At 34.5% G+C, this 22,684-nt stretch overlaps 4 protein-coding genes across 6 annotated transcripts; 3 read left to right on the top strand and 1 right to left on the bottom strand.

Annotated features, from left to right (window-relative positions):
- Positions 1 to 1,246: 1,246 nt before the first annotated feature.
- On the top strand, positions 1,247 to 8,673 carry LOC117915568 (DNA-directed RNA polymerase II subunit RPB7). The gene is made up of 7 exons (XM_034831153.1): positions 1,247 to 1,351; positions 5,970 to 6,109; positions 6,297 to 6,462; positions 6,609 to 6,659; positions 7,353 to 7,418; positions 7,506 to 7,574; positions 8,299 to 8,673. The coding sequence occupies exons 2-7, from the start codon at positions 5,994 to 5,996 to the stop codon at positions 8,359 to 8,361; spliced, it is 531 nt and encodes a 176-aa protein (XP_034687044.1). The 5' UTR covers positions 1,247 to 1,351; positions 5,970 to 5,993; the 3' UTR covers positions 8,362 to 8,673.
- A 1,771-nt stretch (positions 8,674 to 10,444) lies between these two features.
- LOC117916472 (pentatricopeptide repeat-containing protein At3g46790, chloroplastic) lies at positions 10,445 to 12,925 on the top strand. The gene has a single exon (XM_034832526.1). It carries the CDS (start codon positions 10,602 to 10,604, stop codon positions 12,576 to 12,578), a length of 1,977 nt encoding a protein of 658 aa, XP_034688417.1. The 5' UTR covers positions 10,445 to 10,601; the 3' UTR covers positions 12,579 to 12,925.
- A 105-nt stretch (positions 12,926 to 13,030) lies between these two features.
- LOC117916473 (tropomyosin alpha-4 chain) lies at positions 13,031 to 18,337 on the bottom strand. 3 transcript variants are annotated; one of them, XM_034832527.1, is made up of 15 exons: positions 18,185 to 18,337; positions 17,989 to 18,076; positions 17,847 to 17,893; positions 17,462 to 17,551; positions 17,306 to 17,359; positions 16,412 to 16,489; positions 16,237 to 16,305; positions 16,003 to 16,158; positions 15,797 to 15,923; positions 15,200 to 15,240; positions 14,758 to 14,847; positions 14,561 to 14,665; positions 13,954 to 14,130; positions 13,539 to 13,648; positions 13,031 to 13,428 (listed from the first exon to the last, which is right to left on the bottom strand). In XM_034832527.1, the coding sequence occupies exons 1-15, from the start codon at positions 18,218 to 18,220 to the stop codon at positions 13,353 to 13,355; spliced, it is 1,344 nt and encodes a 447-aa protein (XP_034688418.1). In that variant the 5' UTR covers positions 18,221 to 18,337; the 3' UTR covers positions 13,031 to 13,352. The 3 variants fall into 3 exon arrangements, with proteins under 3 accessions (XP_034688418.1, XP_034688421.1, XP_034688419.1); XM_034832530.1 differs by having other exon boundaries at positions 18,196 to 18,334; XM_034832528.1 differs by having other exon boundaries at positions 18,163 to 18,334.
- A 1,210-nt stretch (positions 18,338 to 19,547) lies between these two features.
- Positions 19,548 to 22,457, top strand: LOC117916814 (eukaryotic translation initiation factor 3 subunit G-B-like). Its single transcript, XM_034832994.1, has 2 exons — positions 19,548 to 19,997; positions 21,755 to 22,457. The coding sequence occupies exons 1-2, from the start codon at positions 19,643 to 19,645 to the stop codon at positions 22,288 to 22,290; spliced, it is 891 nt and encodes a 296-aa protein (XP_034688885.1). The 5' UTR covers positions 19,548 to 19,642; the 3' UTR covers positions 22,291 to 22,457.
- The last annotated feature ends 227 nt before the right edge of the window (positions 22,458 to 22,684 follow it).

Genomic DNA, 22,684 nt, shown 5'->3' on the forward strand with positions numbered 1-22,684 from the left:
TACTGTTCTTAATAGAAATGAATAATAAAATATAAAATTGTTATAAATGGGTGGTGAATGACCACCTTAATGTTCCAATTGAACTAAGTTATGAACTTCATTTACTCATCTTTAAGATGAGTAAATGTTTCCTATTTGGAAAGCCTTCCATCCTTTGTACAAGGTATACGAAGAAGGATATTTATCTCTTTCTTTTATTCTTATTCTCTCTTTTATTTTCTAAACTCTTTCACTTCTCCTTTATGATCATTTCCTCCCCATCATATATCATTATTATGTAATATATAGTTTATTCTCTATTTTTATTAGTGTTGCATTTATCCTCGTTGTTAGTATGAATTAGTAATTATCATATCTTAAATTTGAAGTTTTTATATAGAAATAAAATTTTACATATTTATATTGTTATTATTAAATTCATTTAATTTATGTTGTATATTGTTAAAAGTTATAAGTAAATTATTTGATTTTGATCAAAAGTTATATCAATGCTATCAATTTATAATTGATTATAATCAAGATTTGAAATATCAATAAATACAAATATATCGATACTTAGATTATCGATGAATATTTTGACAAAAATATCGATAAAGTAAAAATTATTTAAAATTCATGAAAACATTTGAAAAAACTATAAAAAAATAAAAATTCACATTTTAAAGTTATTTTATAAATGTAATTGATATAAATATTATTATAAAGAAAAATATCTATATGCAATGATATATTGGTGTTAATATATAATTTATTATTTATCTTATCAAATTAATTTTAATTTACAAAATATTAGAATTTTATTATTATCGTTATTATTTATATTTTAGTTTTTTTAAATAAATTTATATTTTTGATATTTTAAAATAAAAATATTCAAAATTAAAAGGATAAATATAAAAAACTTAAAGGTGGAGTGATAGTAACTTTTTAGAATAGGATTAATGATATAAATTATGATGTATTTAATGTTAAATTTATAATTTGTTTAATTCAGATACATTTAATGTTGTGAAATAAATGATGACCCACAATTTTTTTAATATTTATATATTTTTATATTTTTTTAATGATGAATTTTAACAAATTTAAATTAAATATATATTATCAAAGAGTGTCATAGTTTAATGGTAGCAGGATTGAACCCCACGATCTTGATTTAATAAAAATTAAGATGGATAATTAATAATTAATAATTATTTATACGGAGGAAAATCGTTCTCATGATTTGGTTTTTTTTTTTTAATCTCTACTAAATCTAAAACTCAAAAGGGCCACCGACTTCTCTCACTCGAGGCATCAAAGAAACCCTTTTTTGAAGCTGCCCTCCCTCTGCCACTCTCAATCCTCGCAGGTACTAATCTAATCATGTTATTTATTTTTTATTTTTGCAACCCCCGTTTGATTCCCAAGAAAATCCATCCCCCATTTGATTTCCCGGAAAATTCATCCTCGTTTGATTTCCGAGAAAATCCATGCAAAACCCCCAAGGAAAACCAAAAAAATTGCTTTTTTTTTTTTGCTCCTTGTGTTTTTTGGATCTGTTCTAGGGTCTCTTTGCTTTTATGCCACTGGATTTAAATTTCACGAACCCTAAATCCACGATTTTTTGAGCCAGGCTGAAAAACACAACCTTTGCCTGCAAATCATGATCAAATTACCAAATAGCATCTTATTTGTTTTTTTTTTTTTAAATAAAAATAAAAATTGGACATATCCTGTTCGTGGGCTGGACTGGTAGGAAATATCGAGAATTTTCCCTAAAAATCCGTTAAAATACCGATAAATACCGAAATATTAAAAATTTTCGATATTTCAAACAAAATTTCGGAGAAATATCGCCGAAATTTTTAGATATTTCAAATACTGATGATGATACCAGATACAACAGATGAGGAAAGAGAAGATAAATCCTTGAAAATCACATGATCGCAATCACGGTTTCCTAAAACAATCTCATCTAGGGAAGCAATCTAAAAAGCTACATAGCTACTAAATTCTCAAACTTTTCTATTAATAAAACCAAAACCTACCTTTTTCTAATAAGTAATAACACTTGGATCCTGTTTGTTAATATGAATATGATTTCTTTTTGTGTTCAAATCAGAAGATGAACGCACCTGATTCCACGATAGGTTTTGTTTTCATGAAGAAAAAATTTATACACCGCAATCCAAAAGATCGCTAACAAACACCCTCGCTAAGAAATTCCAGAAAATAAAATAAAAAATAAAAAAACAAAGAGCCTCTGCAATCCAAAAGATCCCCAACAAACACCTTGAGAAATTCTAGGAAAAAAAAACAAAAAAATGAAATACCTCTCAAACAAACAACGCTATGTTGATTTCCTCCACCCTTTCATTCGGTTGCAATGAAAAAAAAACTAATATACGAAAGATGAAGAAAACCAGGAAGAAAACATATCACCTTGAGAAAAACATATCATCTGATTCAGTATAAGAGTCATCATGAGAAAAACTTGAGCTGCTTTTGTCAAGGATTTTATGAAATTCCTAAGGGGTTTTAGGTGCAACAAGCATGGCTTAAAGCTGTTGTTTCTTGAGAAGAAATTGAGACATGTCTTCAGAGGTTGAGGCTTGTGTAGGATGCTCAAGAAAATATTGCTTAACAACTTGCACAGAGGCATAATTTTTTAAAGCATCCCACCATTTAGCCTTAAAAGTCATTCCAAGGGCTGGAAAGGTTGCTGATTCATCTGCAATAAAGATATAGTCCCACTGGACTATCCAAGCAAGGTGAAATTCACTAAAAAAGAATAGTAAAGGGTGAAAAGCTGAAAGTTCTCTGAGGGTAACAAAAGAACTTTTGAATAGCTCAAAGCCATCCAAGATGGGTTTTGGGAGAATCTTAATAGTTGGGCTAAAATAAGTCCACCAATTGTGGAACCAAAATGGAAAAGAAGGGAGCTGATGCTTAGACGAAAAAAAGAACATCCATGAATGATGGAAGTCTTCGTTTTGGATAAAAAAAAGCATTAAACTAGGCTATCTGGTAGTCCCAATAATTGAAAAATCTTGGTTTTGAAGGCTTAGAGAATTCCTTAGAAAAATTAGGGTTCCCACCCCATTGCTTAACTGTAAGAATTTTGAAGATATGACAAGTAAAAAATACCAAATCCAAGTTGCTATTCTTATTAGCATTATGCTTAATTTTAACACAGCTAGTATCCACAAGGATATGTTTATAAAATTCTCTTGTTTTCAAAAGATCACCAGAGGGATAATGAAAGTTTTCATGAAAAGCTTTTGTAGCTATCTCCTTGGGGTTTTCATTGAAAAACTCACTTTTAATAACCAAAATAGGTTGATTAAGATCCTTTTGCCAATAGTGTGATTTTGAAGAAAGAGGTGCGGGGTTGACAACCACCACAATTTGCTTATTTGAAAAAGTCGAGCTTGATGCTAATTCCTTTTGAGAGGGATTAACTTTAGTCACTTGCTTAAAGGTTTAAGACCCTGTAATTGTTGGAAATTGTGTAGTCTTGACTGGTTTAAAAGGATTTGAAGGATCATAGTACAAGGACAACATCTTATTGGTTAGAAGAAGAAGAATGAAATCTTGCTTCTTCTTCTTCAAGTTCAACTTGTTGACTCCAAAGCATTTTATGGGGTGGAGGATCTTGATCGATTTTAGAAGATTGGGATTCTGGTGGTTTATTAGTGGTTTTAGGAGTTTGGGTAGCCTTTTTAGGGGCCATGATCTCGTGAATCCTGCAAAATCCACGAGTTAAGAAATTGGGGATTGAGTTATTTTCTCCTTAATGTTCTCAATTTGAAAATCAAAATTACTCTAAATAGCTTGCCATCTTGCAAAAATATGCTTAGAAGCTATATTCTTAACATCCTTTTGCAAAACTGATTTTGCTAATTTGCAATCAACCCTTAATAAAAACTCTTGGTCCAAAAGATCATCTTGAAATTTTGAAATACATAAAACAATGTTTAAAATCTCTTTTTTGATGGTGCTGTAATTGAGTTGGGCATTATTCCAGGTTCCTGAAGTATACCTAACCAATCTCTCTTGGTTACCATCTTTTTGTTTAAGGATCCCTCCATAACCTATATTTGAAGCATCAATCTCAATAATCTTAAAGGCTTTAGGATCAGCTAAGGCTAAACATGGTAAGGTCATGACTCTAGACTTGACAGTCTTGACAATGTTAGTATGTTCCTCATTCCAAGGAGGATTCTTTTTAGGTCTTTTAAATCTATCTATACCATAGATTAACTGTTAACTTAAGTCTTGAAAAACATACTTATAAGGAGAAATAGGGGAAGTGATATCTTACAATGGAAAGGATGGGAAAGCTTTGGCTTGAGGGGCTTACATCATGAGAGAGAAAGAAGAGAGAAGGAAGAGCTTAAGATGGAAAATGGAAAATGAACCATGCTTGCCTGCCTAAGGCGATCCATGCCGGGTTGAGACTGTTGTTGGCCGGTGTTAGGCGTTTTTAGGGCTGTAAAAGGGTTGGGGTGATTACTCACTAGGTTTGTCAATCTGCTATTAGGCTCTAGATTAAGACCTCAAAATGAATTCGATTTTGAAAACCATGTTTAGGTAATCCACAGATTCTCAAGAAGCTGTAGTAAACAGTGGAGAGATATCAATTATCCTAAGACCTAAGTGTCTTAATGGTGTAGTTTGTAAAAAACTTAAAGGTTCCTTTCTTATGAATTTCTTGACAAAATCAACTCAAGTTTTTCTTAAGATGACTCTTATGCTGAATCAAATGATTCTACTTCAAACTACTTTTCGGATAATGGTGATGATTGTGATGGCATTCTTCCTCCCATTCGAAAATCAAAGTAAGCATTTTTTAACCATTTGATGACATTAAGCTAACTTCTCCATTCTTTGATGTTCTTCAAGTAACTTAATATCTTCGGTAATGGATTTGGTCAGTAGAGGATCGATTTTCTTACTGCAGAAAATTTGATGAAAGGAGTCTGTAGCGATAAGGTAACCCATATTCTTCGGATATGCTTCAAAGTCTCTGCTGATAATCCTAGCCCTCCAGTATTTGTATATATATATATATAATCAAAACTTTTGTTTTGAAAAATATAAGCAACATATATAAAAACCTTTGTTACGGTGTGCCACCTGGACAAGGTAACTGTTGTCACTATAAAATAGCGGCGCTTAGGGCTCGAGACTCTTCTCTGCCTTTCCCCCAATTCTCTCCCTAACAATTCTCTTTCTAACAAATTCAAAAGTCTAATCCAAAATCACATCCAATTCTCGAAAAGGTGATATTCCCGGTTTTCTTCATCTTTCATATATTAGTTTTTTTTTTCATTGCAACTGAACAAAAGGGTAGAGGAAATCAACGTAGCGTTGGTGTTTGTTTGAGACAATGGATAGCAGAGGCATTTCTTTTTTGATTTTTTTTTCCCCGGAATTTCTCATGGTGTTTGTTGGGGATCTTTTGGATTGTGTTATATAAATTATTTCTTCATGAAAACAAAACCTGTCGTGGAATCAGGTGTGTTCATCTTCTAATTTGAATACGAAAAGAAATCATATTCATATTAAGAAACGATCCTAGTGTTATTACTTATTAGAAAAAGGTAGGTTTTTGTTTTATTAATAAAAAATTTTGAGAATTTAGTAGCTATGTAGCTTTTTATAGGGGTGATTGCTTCCCTAGATGAGATTGTTTTAGGAAACCCTAATGTGATTGCAATCATGAGATTTTCAAGGATTTATCTTTTCTTTCCTTATCTGTTGTCCTTTTGATCTCTGGTATCATTATATAACAAAACAAAGAAATAACTTATAGATTGCTAAAATCTTATGATCTTGCATCAAGGAAGGACCCTTCTCTCTTGTGTTACTTGTTATGAATCTGTTTGGTACTATTTCAACTGGTTTGATTTTATGCTTGTCAATCACCCTTTTAATCCAATTGTTCATCTATGTAAGCAAATTCCTCATTCTTAATTGTACAGAATCTAAGAGGCTAGCAGCTGAAGATGTTCTTCCACATAGTTTTGGAACGAAACATGCAGCTTCACCCTCGGCATTTTGGCCGCCACCTACGTGACAATCTTGTTGCCAAGCTTGTGAAAGATGTTGAGGGAACTTGCAGGTTCCTTCCTATGAAATCTTAATCCACTAAGTTCTTGGAAGGGGAGAGGATGCTCAAGATTGGCTTCCTCTATTTAGTATTTTCCAAGCAATTTCTTTTACTATTTCTGATCTTTCTGAGAGCCAAAAAAAGGTTCTTTTCTTGTGTGTGGGGAAAAATTGACTGGGAAATTCTGCATTTACTGCAGTGGTCGACATGGATTTGTGGTGGCAATAACAGGTATTGAGAATGTTGGAAAAGGATTAATACGAGATGGAACAGGGTTTGTGACTTTTCCAGTGAAGTACCAGTGTGTTGTGTTCCGACCATTTAAAGGAGAGATCTTAGAAGCTGTTGTTACCATGGTTAACAAGGTATATATTCTTAGCCTATTAAAAAAAGGTTAACAAGGGATAAATTCCTAGTTTATAAGTGAATTAATTTTGTCAGCATTATTAATATGCAATGCTTTGTTTTGTTATTTGTTTCAAATTCGTATTTATATGTGGAATGCTTGCAGATGGGATTTTTCGCTGAAGCTGGGCCTGTTCAAATTTTTGTTTCAAATCACGTGAGTTCATTAGTAGTTCTTCCGTTCTTTCAGCCATAGGAGAGGAGTACACTCATTTTATTTTGCTGCAATATCTATTAATTACCTTCAAATAACATTTTTTCAAACAAAAGAGTTTCTCTGGTTTTACCATCTGATGGTTGCCCGACACATGGCCCCAGTTCTGAACTCTTGCTACTGGGGTTTCTTAACAAATTGCATGGAGAGGAGGCTTTTTCCATCTTTCTAATAATGGACAAAATTTCTGTAATGTGTACGACTCTTGATAGTAATTCATTTCTTTTTAGATTATTGGAAAAAAAATGGCATTATGTCCCATAGATATTAGCTAGTATTTGGATTGAGGCCACATTGAGATTGTTGGGAGATAGTTGGCCATGTAGGTAGGGCCAGTTAGGTTAGGCACCTTATTGCTTAGCTTTCAAAATTTGCCTTGGTGATCACTTTCAACATCATTTGGCATGTTGGTTCTATGTTGAATCACTTCAGTTCTGTACTGTGTCTGTATATGATATTATTTAAATAAAAGTTCTACAACTTTCAAGCTTTGTGATTTTTGTCCCTTTTTAGTCAATTGGCTTTTGCAGCTTCTAGACTTCCTCTTTCCCTTTCAAAATATGTTTGAATGCTCTTGGAGTGATCTGTGTGCCTTATCTGTTTTGTGCATACTCTAATACCCTCATCTGTGCCTAGTTGATACCGGATGATATGGAGTTCCAATCTGGAGATATGCCAAATTATACAACTTCAGATGGTTCGGTATGTTTCAGTTTTAGCTTGAGAAGTAGTCTAGTTTATCTAGTGTACATATGCATGCTTGAAATTGATATCTTGGCCTCCTTACAGGTTAAGATCCAGAAGGACAGTGAAGTGCGGTTAAAGATAATTGGAACTCGAGTAGATGCTACAGAAATTGTATGTCCTTTCCTTTGTGTTTATTCAGAGTTTTTAGGTGTACTTATTTTTAATGGTTATTAATTGAAGTCTAATTGCATTAGTTTGAAAAGAATTCAGTCTAGAAACAAATATAGAGTTAAAAAGGCATTTTGCATCATTTTGCACATATTTCTCACTAGTTTTATGGCCTAAAATACTTCAATTATAACTTTATGGAAAAGAAACCTGTTACCCTTGTTCAATGCTTGAGAGAAGACGCCTGTTCCCAATTAATTAAGGAAGTAAATGGTGGGAATCTCCTCTTGGGTTTTTCTTTTGAGTGGCTTCAGATGCCTATGGGCAGTGCCACTTTTGCAGGAACTTAGTAGAAAACCCTTCTAGGGCATGGGATTACCTGTTTCTTTAGAGATCTTGTTTGTTGCAAAAATTTTGTTTGCCAAATGACATATTTGTCATGACCTTATAGCCATGCCCCTTCCCACATGTAGGTTCTTGCATTCTTGGTTTAGTAGTTTTGGAAGCTTACTTCAAAAAGGGAGTCGCTCCAAAACTGATAAACGTGGGTTAATTGTTGAAGATCATCATATGGTTAATTGTTGAAAACTTGAAATGGATTTTGAGTCTCCAATATGGGAACTTCCTCAAAATTCTAAACCTCATTGCTCTTTATGCTAAAACCCAAATTGGAAGATCATTGGTCTTATGTTCCTCATGCAATTTTTGGTCCTTTTTTCTATTGCAGTTCTGCATTGGTACTATAAAAGATGATTTCTTGGGTGTCATCAACGATCCTGTAACGTCTTGATCAAACTGTTCAGCTAATTTTGATGGCTTGGAAGTCTTTCAACTCCATAATGCCAGTCGTACAGTTCTAGATTATAAAGTGACAAAATATGATGTGGGTCGCTGCCTCTTCTATTACTGGATCCTGGTGGTGAGACGAGTTTTTGGCACGTGGCACTGTATTCTCTAAGACACTGTTGTTTTGAGTATCCCAAAACTGGGAAATTGCCTTCATTTCAAGTTATTTAGGAACATTACTTGATACTCGAGTCCTTAGATAAATTAAGGCCATGTTTGCTAATTATATTTTAAAACAATTTTTGGAACAGTTTTAGGATGTTTTGTAAGATAAATGTCTGTTTGGTACATAAAAAATTTTGAACTTATTTTTTTTATGTTTTAAAATGAACTTTTATATATAGTGTTTTGTTTTTAATTATTTTTCATATTTATATAATTTTTATATGTAGTGTTTTATTTTTTAATTATTTTTCGTATTTGTATAATTATATTTTAAAATAATTCTTAGAAGTTAAAATAATTTATTTTTTGTTTTTTAGTTGTTAAATGTGTTTTTTTTTTTCCAAAAATAGAAAATGATTTTTGAAAACAGGATCACACAAGGCCTAAGCCAAGAAATGAAGAAAATAGAAAATGGATATGAAATTGATAAATTATTTTTATATAAAGATTAAATAATTTTTAAATATATATGTTTTTAATAAATTTTAATTATTTTATTTATTTTTATAATTTTTATAATAAAATTAAGCACAAGAGAATTATATTTTTAATTTTTTTCTCATAGTATTTTAACATGGGGTTTTATAATAAATGAAGCTATTAAGCTTGCCTCAGTTTTCAACCATTTATGGCTGTTGGGATTGCACTTGATAAAATTATTTTTTAGTCCAAACAATAAATTATTATGGCAAGTGCTTTTTAGAAAACAATTGAAAAATAACCTATTTATATATTATAAAAATGAATGTGATAAGATAATAAATTTTAATAAATCATAAAAAAAAAAAGTCCATTATCTTCATTTAATAATGAAAAAAAAATTAATGAACATAAGAAGACTTATAATTGATGTTTCTCTTCATCTTAAATAAGAGGGGTCGTAATTTGTATTAGTGGGTCGTGTTTGTACTATGTTAAAGTTTAAGAATTCTACTACATAGTTCAATCCAAACTTGACACAAGTGATAATGGTGTTAAAAACATAAATCCAAATATTACATAATTATAAAATAGATAACATGTTGTATGATTCATTTAATAATCAGGTCCTCATAATTAATAATCAAATTGAGTTAGTTCTTATATATATATATATATCCATATAACTAATGTCTCAACTAAGTATGTTTATGAAACAATTGATCTATTTATTTAAAAACAAATTTAAAATAAGTCATATATGAATTAAATGGTGTAAAAATATAATTAAATTGATAATGAATTATTAAATGAGCCAATGTGGATCAAATTCGTGTGATGTAGGTTGACAAAAAAATCATTTACTTAGTAAATGAGTTATGCAGGTCAACACAAATTTGACTCAAACCCATTATACTCATGTCAAACTTTGACCCAAACCCTTGAGAAATGTGTTCGGTTTGTATTGCGTTAACGAGTCATGTCAAACTTTGTCATCCCTTTTAAGGTATTAATGATAGGCTTTGTTATTTTTATTTATAAGAAAAAATTTTAATAATAGTAAAATATAATTAATCCTCTTCATCTTTTGTTCGAAATACAAGAGGAGCTTTCTTCTTTCTATTTATAAAAAAAGTTTTTAATAATAGTAAATATAACTAAAAGAATTAATTGATTAAAAGGATGAAATGATTCCAAATGTATAAATTTTAATGATATGTTTGACTCTTGAAAATGAGTAAACGAGAAAAAAAAATAAAAAAATAAAATAAAAAAGATTTAAAATTAATATATAAATTATTTCTATGTTTTTTAAAATCATTTTATTTATATATTTTCTATATAATTATTAAATAATATGAAAATTTAATTATATTTAATATATATCAAATGTGAAAAGTTATTTTTGTTACGATTTTTTTTCACTTTCCACTAATCGAACATGATACTGAAGTTCCGTAGCACGTAGAAACACATTCTGGTAATCCAATTTTGAGCTGACGCAAGAGTCTGAGAGGCAGACAGTTTTTGGAGATCAAGAGATCAAACCAAGTATAATTTCCAAATCAATTGCAGAGGAAAATCGAGATTGGTTTTGTGATGTGGGCTTTTCAGACTCCCCAAACCATCCAACAACCTCACCTTCCAAAACCCTTCCACAACCCTACTGCCATCTCTCCAAAACCTCAATGCTGCCTCGCATTACGTCCTTCCACCACCACCCGAAGCAACGGCGACAGCAATAACAACAACCCATTGATTCAATCTCTGTGTAAGCAAGGGAATTTGAATCAAGCTCTTCAAGTCCTCTCTCAAGAGCCCAACCCCACCCAACACACCTACGAGCTCTTAATCCTCTCTTGTACCCGCCAGAACTCTCTCCCCCAGGGAATAAACCTTCACCGCCACCTAATCCATGATGGGTCTGATCAGGACCCCTTTTTGGCCACAAAACTCATCAACATGTACTCTGAATTGGACTCCATCGACAATGCACGGAAGGTGTTTGATAAAACTCGTAAAAGAACTATATATGTTTGGAATGCGCTCTTTAGAGCGCTTACATTGGCGGGTTATGGTAGAGAGGTGTTAGACTTGTATAGGCGGATGAATCGGATTGGGGTTCCGTCGGATAGGTTCACTTATACATATGTGCTTAAGGCCTGTGTTGCTTCTGAGGCATTTGTTTCACTTTTGCTGAATGGAAGGGAGATTCATGGGCATATCTTGCGACATGGGTTCGAGGGGCATGTTCATATTATGACTACTTTGTTGGATATGTATGCGAGGTTTGGGTGTGTTTTGAATGCCAGTCGGGTGTTTGACCAGATGCCGGTGAAAAATGTGGTTTCATGGAGTGCCATGATTGCATGCTATTCGAAGAATGGGAAGCCCTTTGAAGCCTTAGAGCTCTTTCGCAAAATGATGCTTGAGAACCAGGATTTGTTGCCTAATTCTGTGACTATGGTCAGTGTGCTTCAAGCTTGTGCCGCTCTTGCTGCTTTAGAGCAGGGTAAGTTGATGCACGGGTATATCCTTAGAAGGGGTCTTGATTCGATATTACCAGTTGTTAGTGCTCTTGTGACAGTGTATGCAAGATGTGGTAATCTTGAATTGGGGCACCGAGTTTTTGAGAGGATGGAGAAGAGGGATGTTGTTTCATGGAATTCTTTGATATCAAGTTATGGGATTCATGGATTTGGAAGAAAAGCAATTCAAATTTTCAAAGAAATGATTGACCAGGGACTCTCACCCAGCCCCATTTCATTTGTTAGTGTTTTGGGAGCTTGCAGTCACGCAGGGCTTGTGGAGGAAGGGAAAGTCTTGTTTGAATCTATGGTTAGAGGACATAAGATTTTTCCCAGTGTGGAGCATTATGCCTGTATGGTGGATCTTCTTGGCCGTGCCAATCGGTTAGATGAAGCTGCCAAGATCATAGATGATATGCGGATTGAACCAGGACCTAAAGTTTGGGGATCTCTACTTGGGTCATGTAGGATTCATTGTAATGTTGAGCTTGCAGAGAGGGCAACTTCAAGGCTTTTTGAGCTTGAGCCCACAAATGCTGGGAACTACGTGCTTCTGGCTGATATTTATGCGGAAGCTAAGATGTGGAATGAGGTGAAAAGGGTGAAGATGCTTCTGGAAGCTAGAGGACTACAAAAGGTCCCTGGTCGCAGCTGTATTGAAATTAGGAGGAAGATATACTCATTCATGTCAGTGGATGAGTTCAACCCACAGATCGAACAACTCCATGCTTTGTTGCTTAAGCTCTCAATGGAGATGAAGGAGAAGGGCTATGTCCCGGATACCAAAGTCGTGCTCTATGATCTCGATCCAGAGGAGAAGGAACGAATTGTGTTGGGCCATAGTGAAAAACTGGCACTTGCCTTTGGTCTCATCAACAGCAAAAAAGGTGAAACCATTAGGATTACCAAGAATTTGAGGCTGTGTGAAGACTGCCATTCTGTCACCAAGTTCATTTCAAAGTTTGCAAATAGAGAGATCCTGGTTCGAGATGTTAATCGTTTCCACCTTTTCCAAGACGGGGTCTGTTCATGTGGTGATTATTGGTAGTCATGCATGCAACATCCGATCCTGATTCTTTTAGCTCATAATAATGGCCTCTCTTAGGAAGCTTCGAGCGATTTTGGAGATGTACAGCTTCCAACACTTGAGTTCAGTTACAGAAAACAAATTTACCCTACCATTATTGTTTACAGATGAGATGACGCTGCAGAGCCAGAGCCTCCACGCCTGGTCGGCCACCCCTTTCTTTAACTAAAAGATGCCATCCATCTCTTTTTTGATGCTTGGGATCGCCAATATAATAAAAATAAGTTTCCAACCATACCAGATCAGTATAGCTGATACCATTTGTATAAACCATGGGTCTATGAGCACCGTATGGTACTGTCTATATGCACACATTCTACTTGTAACATAAGCATGCTAATGAAACCATTCTACTGATGATGAGGTCCAGGGCGTTGTGGGCGAGAAGGATGTGAGTATTTCAGAAAGCAGTCTCACAGCAAAAATTAAGAGATTAATATTTATCCAGATATTTCATCCATATGATTTCAATACTGTTGATAAGACGGCAGCATCCACTTACAAATGGGAAAGACATATACTAACAAAATGTGCAGAGGGGTATGAATCATAGATCAGGAGAAAAAATGATGGCATGAAGGTGTATAGGGATTCAACCCCTGATTTATACCACCTACTATAAAAGCTAACCAATTGTTTTTCCTATGCTGATGCCTGACCCATATCCAAGACCCTTTACGCATGAGGGTGTCACAAATGTTGTATGAAAGATCCCCAAGAACAGTTCTTTGATGTTCACTGCACGGTAACTGGGCCATCTTGCTTCATCTTGATGAGACTCCTCTCGATGTTCTGGAGCACTGGTTTATAGCTGCAATATTTTAATTAAATTCTTAATCAGGACGTCTAACACAAAATCTTCTGAACAAGGACAAATCCACAAACCATAAGTGGAAAAGAATGGAAAGAAGAAAATCTTACAGGCGTGCTAGACCATTGTATGCGTGTGTAGCTTGTTGAAGCTGTGCACCAAGCTGCATCACCTCTGCTGATAGTGCCTCTACTCTGCTCTGTTCTTTTGCAAGTTGACCCTATATCAAGAACATAACCCAAAGAATAAGCAACATAAATATAAAATATATTTAGATTGGACAATACCACGTCTCAATATTAATTTTTCCCAATGGAAGTTCAAGAGAGCCCAGGATATAAAACCAGAGACCATAGAAAGAACTCCCAAAAAGAATAAACTACACAATAACATCCTAACCATCCCACTTAATAAGGCTCTAATAGTTCATTGTGCATTTTCAATTTGGAATTCCTCCTCTCTGCAGAAACCCATGTGCAAATAGAAATACTGAGAAACAAAATCATCTTCAAACTTAATGCTAACCTTGAGGAAGAGAATTTCAGTTGTATATGTCTGGGGACCAGTGTTGTTTCCCCCATCTTTATTGCCTTCTGATAAGCTGAATGGAATCTCATTATTAGGCAATAAACTAGTCTGTTCAGCTCTCAACTTATTTAACATCCCTCGGAGCTCTTCATTTTGCTTTAGACAGTCTTTCACCTACAAGAATCACATGTTAGGCAGATTACTTAAGTTGATTAAGACACAGACATAACGAGATTCCAAATTCCAAAACTTCCAGACACATTAATTAGAAATACAAGAAGCATCAATCATCCAGGACAAAGTAAAAGCAATCAAGTTAGATTTAACAGTTTCAGGCTTAGGCCAATCACCTGAAGACTGGGGGACCTAAATTATCATCTATTTTTAGTTTTATGCTAAGAGATACTTTTTAAGGGACTTCCAAATTTCTCGTTTAGAATCTTTGTACATGTTCCATTGAATACAGTAAGTCTTCTCAATGATGACCATTTGAACCAACAAAGATAAATATTGAATGAACTTGCTCCAAATAAAACATGCACAAATGCATCAAAGTCCTCAAATCTGCAAACCAGTCTGAAAAGTCTCAAGCATAAAAAGCTACCTGATTCTCCCAGTGCACGACTACACCCATTGCATCTTGATAAGAAGATGAAAGATTGGAATTTTCCTCAAAAAGACTCTCTATCACTGAAGACTGAGAATCAATCTGCAAACAAGATTAAGAAGAAACCTTGTCTTAAAAATGTGCTGAGAGTTTCTTATCCAGGTAATTAAAGGACAGCAAAGAAAACACAATACCTCCATAAGGAGTTTTTGTCTACTACTTTCCAATCTCTCAACCGCTACAGCCATATCATGCAACTGCTTCTCCAATTTCTCCTTATCTTCCTGCAGTTTTTTTTTTTTTTTTGCAAAATGAAAATAAAAAAAATAAACAATCAGAATGAAAAAGCACAAACCATAGAAGCACTTCAATACCTTTTTCCAGTGTATTAATTAGAGATTAAGTATCACAGAGATATTAAATAGGCATAGGAAAACAATGAAAGAAAAATAAAAAATTTGCTGAACGATCAAAAGTAAAAAAACTGGCACAGGTTATTAAAAATAACCAAGTCCCATTTTTCTGAATGAAAACCAATCAAAGTTTGCACCACAATTGTGACTTGCATATCGTTAACTCAATTATTGTAACAAACACGGAAACTCCAGAAGTTTACCACAAAAAAAAATTTCTTACCAATGAAAATGTCTCCCGAGCTGCTTTTTCAGATGCTGCGTCTGCATTGCACAATATGGGGTCATAAGTCATGTCAGACCACAACTAAATGTAAAACAGTTTACAAAATGCAATTTAGAGAGATCTTATCATCGATACACAAGGATATTGTGTTGGAAAATAATGATAACAACATAGTGAGTTCCAAGCATACGTCAAACGTCATCTTCTCAAAATGCGCTTCACTAGAAGCTACAGATGCCCCCAACAGGCCCAAAGAGCAACCAACTCATATGGTGCAGTAATATTAATACATGTGTAGCTCATCCACCATCCTAGATAAATTTAACTTCCCACCCTGATCCATATATTTATGACTTAGATCTTTCAGCCATTCCTCTTTGACATTCGTAAACCCATAATTTGCATTTCTTTTTTTTGGTTATACAGTTAGTTGCCTGAGCAGCAGGTGGAGGATTTATTAACCAATGCAATCCAATTTGTTAAATCACATGATAGCAATGGAGATAATACATGAGAGACTTATGAGTCATTGTGGAATTTTTTTTTCTTTTGTTGAGATGCAACATTTGATATGGGATAATAAATGGTTGATACCTGAAGTCTTTTTCGTTATAGCTGCAATTTTCTCTTCTAAACCCTGCTTTTCAGACATGAGCGTAGAATTCTGAGCTTGTTCCTCTGCCAATCGTTGTTGCTCCTGATGCCTCAATAGGGATTCTTGCTATAATTTTAACTAACCATGAGACATAGATGAACTTTCCAGGGTAAAAAATTCAGAAATTTAATAATCAAGTTCTAACCTGTAACTGAGATTTTAAACTAGCTAACTCCCTTTCCAAAGCTTGTATATGATCTGGTGAATTTCCCATTGAGGTAATGCTGCCTAGTGTGCCCATCATTGCTTGTTGTTGAATTGAGTTTAATTCTGCCCTTAAGGCTGCTGCATCTTCCTCAGCCTATTCCAAGAGAAAACTTATGAGAATGAAGAGATTTACCTGCTTTCAAAAAATTAAGCCAAAGATCTACTTGCATACTCTATATTGCTCTTCTTCTGCTTCCTTTAACCGTCTCTTCACTGTGCGAAGTTGGGCTGACAGATCCTCCTACACTAAAATATCAGAATTCATTGGTAAACAATAAAAAGAAATAGGTGTGGAATATATATATATCAAAGAAAACTACAGCAAATAAAATCAAAATGGGGCATACCCGTGCAACAACTGCTGCATCTTTTTCTATGGCAACATCCTTGAGAGCTTTTCTCAAAGATGGTATACCGTTTTGTTCCTGCAATTAACAATAAGAAAAATCAAATTGATAATAAAGAGGAATTATGTGAGAGATTACAAATACCACATAAATTGCATGTCATATCTAAGTCGTGCAATGGAACAAGGGCCCAGAAAAAGAAAATTAGAAACAGATTTCCAAATGTCTGGATTAGATTTTTATTTTATATTTTTAATTTTTTTTATTCCAATAATGGGGAATATGCCTTGAGAGGCTGACATTTTCCCCAACTATTGACGAAGCAAACCCTAGATGATATGGACCTACCCCTCTACCCTAGAGTTTAGACCACTTAAATACCAAGAAGGTTCGACCTTGGGATCTCCAATTCATTGCTAGGTACTACTACTAAGCTACACCCTGAGGAGCTTCTGGATTAGATTTTATTCTCAAACAACATTCCCTTTTAATCAAACCAAATTTGTAATTTCTCTTGGCCCATCATATGAGTTCGTGCAAATGCTTAAAGTTTAAGCTACTAGCCTATTAATATCAAAACCATATATGATAAATAAATTATTCTAGCACACTCTCTTCTCTATGCTGAACCAATCAAATGAACAAGATAGCTTATTAGATCACTAGAACCATCTACCTGTATTTTTTTTTTCATCCCACACATCACATGGATACATCCAAGTACTTTATGCACACAAAACCGGAGTATCTAAATAGTGAGATGGATTCAAAACCTTGGGCAATTATTTTAATTTCCCACAATATTGAGTCAAGCTTCTAATCCACAAAAACCAATTCCATGGATTTATTTTGCCAAACAAGTTGCATAAACTTAAGGTCAAAGCAAACACTCACCAGATCATTCAGACGCTTCTGAAGCACATCGTTCTCAACCTCCTTTGCCTGAAGCTGAGTCAGAGGAAACCAAAATTTTCAGCCTAATCAATCATTACATAATACCGCCTTTAGCATAAAGTTTCAACACCCAAAGGATTACTATGACAACAATACCCTCGAATTTAATTTCTTATTGTCCTCTTCCAATTCTGCATTCCTCTTGTGCAGGCCTTTTAGCTGTGATACCAAATCACTAACATCATTCTGCATTATTGTCCAAGAAAAAAGAAATAATTTAAATTAATGACACAAAATGAAACAAGAAAAGGAGAAACATGAACACGACTTCCACATTCAAATTAAAATTCCCCTTAAAGCTTCCTCTGTTTAATTAGAAAAAAAAAAAAAAAACCCACAAGACCCGAAATGAAATTAAAAAAATAAATAAATATATCCATAACTTCACATTCAAATAAAATTTCCTTTAGGCTTCATCTGATAATTCCCCCAAAAATATAAATATATTATATAATATACATATATGTGTGTAAATTTCTACCTCGGAGAGTCGATTGCTGCTGTCTGATTGCTTAATCCCCATATTATCTATATGCACGAGAAACCAAGAATAAATTAATTAAATAACAAACAATTTCAATCATACATGCAACGAAAATAAAAGATTTATCGACGAGATAGACCGTTAGGGTTTAAAACTTGGCTTAGATCTGGGCCAGAGGCTGCTTTGACTAATCTTTCTGCTGCTCTCTTTTGCCGAATTTCCTCCAACTACAACGAAATGAATTAAAAAAATTTAATAAAATGTATTGAAAAGAAAAGATGATGCAAATACAAAAGGTGACGCGAAGATGAACATAGAGACGATGATATCCGTACGGTCCGTCGACCTAGGGTTGCGTGATGAGATTCCATGGCAGGGATAAGACACGACGGAGTGGATGGTTTCCCCGCTGGGCAAATCGCCGATCCGAAGCTCTCCGAGGAAGAGAGAGAGAGATCGGCCCCTGAATTTCTCGCCGTCGATGGTCCTGACGGTTGGCTATATGAGAGTTTGGGCTTTTGGGATTAGGTAGAAGTCAAGGCCCAAAGCCAAGAAAGGCCCAATCTTCACCATGGCTGAGGAGTCGAAACGACGACGTTTCTTAGAATCCGCGGTTTTTGGTTATTCCTTTGCAGAAATTGAAAATTTAGAAATAGCCTGTTACCTAGGTAAGAAGTTAGTGTTTGGTTGGGAGGAAATTGAGAGGGAAAGAATTAGAAAATAGAAAATAGAGAAAGAGGGAAGAAAAATAAATACCACATAAGGTTGATAACCGAGAAGTTGTGTCTTAGTCATCTTAAACTAATAAAAGTACGTTTCATAATGATTTTAAAAAATGTTTTAAATATTTTTAATACTTGAAAAATAAAAATTTTCAAGTATTAGAAAGATAAAAACACTTTTTAGAATCATTGCAAAACGCATACTAACTATCATATCCTTATTGTTTTGTTTTTTAGATATTGAGGGCTAAGTCAAGTTACATATTTTTTTAGACTCTTAGAATTAACAATCTTAAAGTATATCAATTTAATTGAAATATTCTTAAAGTGTGTTTAATGATAATCTTTGAAGTGCTTTTAATATTTTTAATATTTAAATAAAAAATATGCTTTAAAAAATATAAGAAGCTAAAAATTTGTCATAAAGATTTTTTCATAAATTTTAATTTTTTAAACTAACTTATTAAAGTATTTAATATATTAGAGAGATAACCTTAGACTACTCTTGTGACTACCATCCTAAATGATAACCTCGTTATATAGAAATTTTATGGGGCTATTAATAAAATAAAAAAGAAAGAAAGATATTGTCTATTTAGTGTCAGTCTAAGAAAATAATTTTAATAAAAAAATAAAAAAATATGTTTGACAATTGAAAAACATAAACAATTTTTTGTTTTTAAAAACAGAAAATACATTATTTTTAGGTTTATTTTTCATTATTTTTACTTGCTTTTTTAAGGATTATTTTAAAAGATAATTATACAAATAAAAAAAAATTAACAATAAAAATATTATTTAAAAAATAAAAAATAAAATAAAAATATTTTACATTCTTAAACAGAATTATATCCTATGGTAAAAGTAGTTTTTGATGACCAGTTTACCTACCGTTATCAAATAATCCTTTAGTAACGCAAGATGAGTCCCATGCCAATAAGTTCGGGTCGGGAGCAATCCGCATAAACCCGAAATCGCAGTCTGAATTCAGATATCGGGTAAATTCGGAAAGTCGGAAGCCCTAGACAATCGCTCTCTGTTTCTGTTTTTCACTTTCTCTCCCAAGCAGCCATGGCAATAGACAACAAACCAGGTTGGGGTTCCACCCAATCCAAACTCCGGTGGGGCGAGCTCGAAGAAGACGATGGGGAGGATCTCGATTTCCTCCTGCCTCCTCGTCAGGTAATCGGACCCGACGACAACGGCATCAAGAAGGTGATCGAGTACAAGTTCAACGACGATGGCAACAAGGTCAAGATCACCACCACCACTCGCATTCGCAAACTCGCCAAGGCCAGGCTTAGTAAGCGCGCCATCGAGCGCCGATCCTGGGCCAAGTTTGGCGATGCCGTGCACGAGGATGTTGGCAGTCGTCTCACCATGGTCTCCACCGAAGAAATCCTTCTCGAACGTCCTAGGGCTCCGGGTTCGTTTCTTCCCCTTTCTTTTTCCTCCATTGTGCGATTTTGAATTCTGTTTGTTTCTGGGAAATTAGTTCCGTGGATTTTGTGGGAAAGATTGCGGCTTTGAGATCCCTGGTTGTTTATATGTGATTTATAACAATTTGTTTCTCTGAGAGACCTTGCATCACAGCGACTTGATATGAATTGCAGGTCAAAAGTTCTTATTTTGTTTCGATTAGAACAAGTGCGGCCTCTGTATTTTATTTGGGAATTGGTGGTGGCTTCTGTTCTTAAGTTAATGGAACGCACTGATTTCTGTTGTTAGATTGTTGGGTGCTTGATTATTTGCTTCTTAATCATTGATTGTAGGAGTTAAGGTATACTTTGTTAAAAAAATTTAGATTGTAGCTTCTCCAATGTCATTTGTTTGGAATATCTGTTATGAGAATACCTGACTTTATTTTTAGGAATTGTAATATATTATACATAAACATGCCTGCAGTGTTGGTTGTCAAGGACTATATGCTGGGTTTCTTTCGAAGTTTTGTTTGTGTCCCATTACATGGTGTTCATTGAAATTGCTACTGAGTTTTGAGGTGACAGTGAACTTATTTAAAGATGACGATTGATGTCTTTGTTTGGATGAAGGACTTGCTCAACAAGTTAGTGCAATCCAACCATGTCAATAATTGTGTCATTTGGATAACTTGTTCTGTTTATTCCAGGCTTGAGGGCCTTTTTGTTCACTATGCTAGGGCCAAAATTATCTAATCCATCCAAATTGACTTCATGCTATTCTCATCTAGCATATATCTGAAAATCATTATCACGTCTTTATATCTTTATGTATTTATGGGCTGTGTGCGTCTCTATATACACACAGGTTCATGCATGTGCATCTGCAGATTTTCTATCAAGTAGTTTCCAGTGTCATTGCTGCATTTTTGTGCATTTTTAATTCTTATCTCAACCCGTGATCAATATGAGCTCTCGCTGATGGTTGGAGCTGACATTTGTAGTTTGTGTATTCTCATGTTTATAATATGGTGTTCAATGCCAAACTTGTGGATCAGTGATTAACTTCTACTGATAATGACTAGCCTTCCTCAAAGAGGGAGGGAGCACGACACATGCTTGTCTTTAATTGTGCTCACTTTGCAGGATTTTAGTATGGGCGTGTGTAGCTTCTCTTCATCTCTTTCTCAGCTTTGATGGTAGGCATTGAGGTTGTGCAATGCATTTTTGTCTACTCACTATACCTTCTCTGCATGTGCTTATCATTTTCTGTTCCCTTGATATGCGAGAACTACATATTAATATATGTGACAGTGTACTTCCATCTATGTAATTATGTATGTCATGTTCAACTAACAAAGAAAGCTAATAGTCTAACATGCTATTCCATAGAAACACAAGAAAAATGAATCTAGGCAAAGAAGTTTGGTTGAATGAGGTACTTTGAAGGGTTTTCTGTGTTCCCTATGGTTCATTTATTTGTTAATTGTTTTCTTGGGCTCAAAAGCTGATGCCTCCCAAGGTGATCAAGCACATGGAGTATACTTCTGTGTAAATTGTTTGTAGTGCTAAAGTAGGCACTCGTCCAATGCTCATGCAGAACTTGTAATTTGCTTTGAATTTGAGTCTCTTTGGTGTCACTGACAAAATTGTCAGTCTTCATCTCTCACTTTCTTGTTGGTTTGTAGATGTTCTTTGCTCTTCTTTCACATGTTGCAGTATAGATTCAGTGTGCTAAAAATTTTGTCTATGGAACTTCTACCAGGTAGCAAAGCGGAAGAATCAAAGGTTGCAGGAGACTCCTTGGCTCAACTTGGGAAAGGAGGTGCTGTTCTCATGGTGTGCAGGACCTGTGGTAAGAAGGGTGACCATTGGACTTCAAGGTGCCCATACAAGGATCTTGCCCCACCTTCTGAAGGATTCGTTGATAAGCCTGCTGCATCAGAAGGCACAGCCACTGCTTCTGGTCCTAGCAAGGGGACATATGTTCCCCCAGGCATGAGAGCAGGTGCAGAGAGAAGTGGAACTGAAATGAGACGCAGGAATGAAGAGAACTCTGTTCGGGTCACCAACCTATCAGAGGACACCCGGGAGCCTGACTTGCATGAGCTCTTCAGGACATTTGGCCCTGTAAGTCGTGTGTATGTTGCTGTTGATCAGAAGACTGGCATGAGCAGAGGTTTTGGATTTGTTAACTTTGTGAACAAGGAAGATGCTGAGAGAGCTATCAACAAACTCAATGGATATGGTTATGACAATCTCATCCTACGAGTTGAATGGGCCACGCCAAGGTCAAACTAAACTATGTTTTTTCATAAGCTTATATGATGTTTGATTATTTTTACAATGAAAAGTTTGCTTGATCCTGGGTGCTTTTCTATTTCCAGTTCAATTTGTTCAAGATTTTGTTCCATCTCACTTTGGTAATTTGTTTTTATCTAAATGAGAATTTATTTACTTGATCCTGATTTTGTTTTCTTATTTATTTGCTTCATTCTGAAGACTTGTGTCATTTTATTTCATGTAGCCTTGTCCTGTTCAGTTATAAAATATCACTGTAAGGTTAGCAACAAATGGAGAATGCCCTGCTACTATAACTGCAAAGTGCAGTAATGCTTATTTTATGAATGGAAGTGAGGTTGATTATCTGCTGGCAAGGTTGATTTTCAGGATTTGGCTTATACAAAGATTAAAT

The sequence above is a fragment of the Vitis riparia genome, chromosome 6 (genome assembly GCF_004353265.1).
Source record: "Vitis riparia cultivar Riparia Gloire de Montpellier isolate 1030 chromosome 6, EGFV_Vit.rip_1.0, whole genome shotgun sequence".
Taxonomy (NCBI): domain Eukaryota; kingdom Viridiplantae; phylum Streptophyta; class Magnoliopsida; order Vitales; family Vitaceae; genus Vitis; species Vitis riparia.

Bases quoted from the DNA above. Each gene is read 5' to 3' on its own strand.
- LOC117915568 (XM_034831153.1), top strand. From the start codon at position 5,994: ATGTTCTTCCACATAGTTTTGGAACGAAACATGCAGCTTCACCCTCGG. The intron at 6,463-6,608 runs GTATATATTCTT...GAATGCTTGCAG, and splicing joins TTGTTACCATGGTTAACAAG to ATGGGATTTTTCGCTGAAGC. The intron at 7,575-8,298 runs GTATGTCCTTTC...TTTCTATTGCAG, and splicing joins GAGTAGATGCTACAGAAATT to TTCTGCATTGGTACTATAAA.
- LOC117916472 (XM_034832526.1), top strand. From the start codon at position 10,602: ATGTGGGCTTTTCAGACTCCCCAAACCATCCAACAACCTCACCTTCCA.
- LOC117916473 (XM_034832527.1), bottom strand. From the start codon at position 18,220: ATGGAATCTCATCACGCAACCCTAGGTCGACGGACC. The intron at 18,077-18,184 runs GTACGGATATCA...ATTTCGTTGTAG, and splicing joins CAACCCTAGGTCGACGGACC to TTGGAGGAAATTCGGCAAAA. The intron at 14,131-14,560 runs GTAGCTTTTTAT...TGATTCTTGTAG, and splicing joins TCGTGCACTGGGAGAATCAG to GTGAAAGACTGTCTAAAGCA.
- LOC117916814 (XM_034832994.1), top strand. From the start codon at position 19,643: ATGGCAATAGACAACAAACCAGGTTGGGGTTCCACCCAATCCAAACTC. The intron at 19,998-21,754 runs GTTCGTTTCTTC...AACTTCTACCAG, and splicing joins CGAACGTCCTAGGGCTCCGG to GTAGCAAAGCGGAAGAATCA.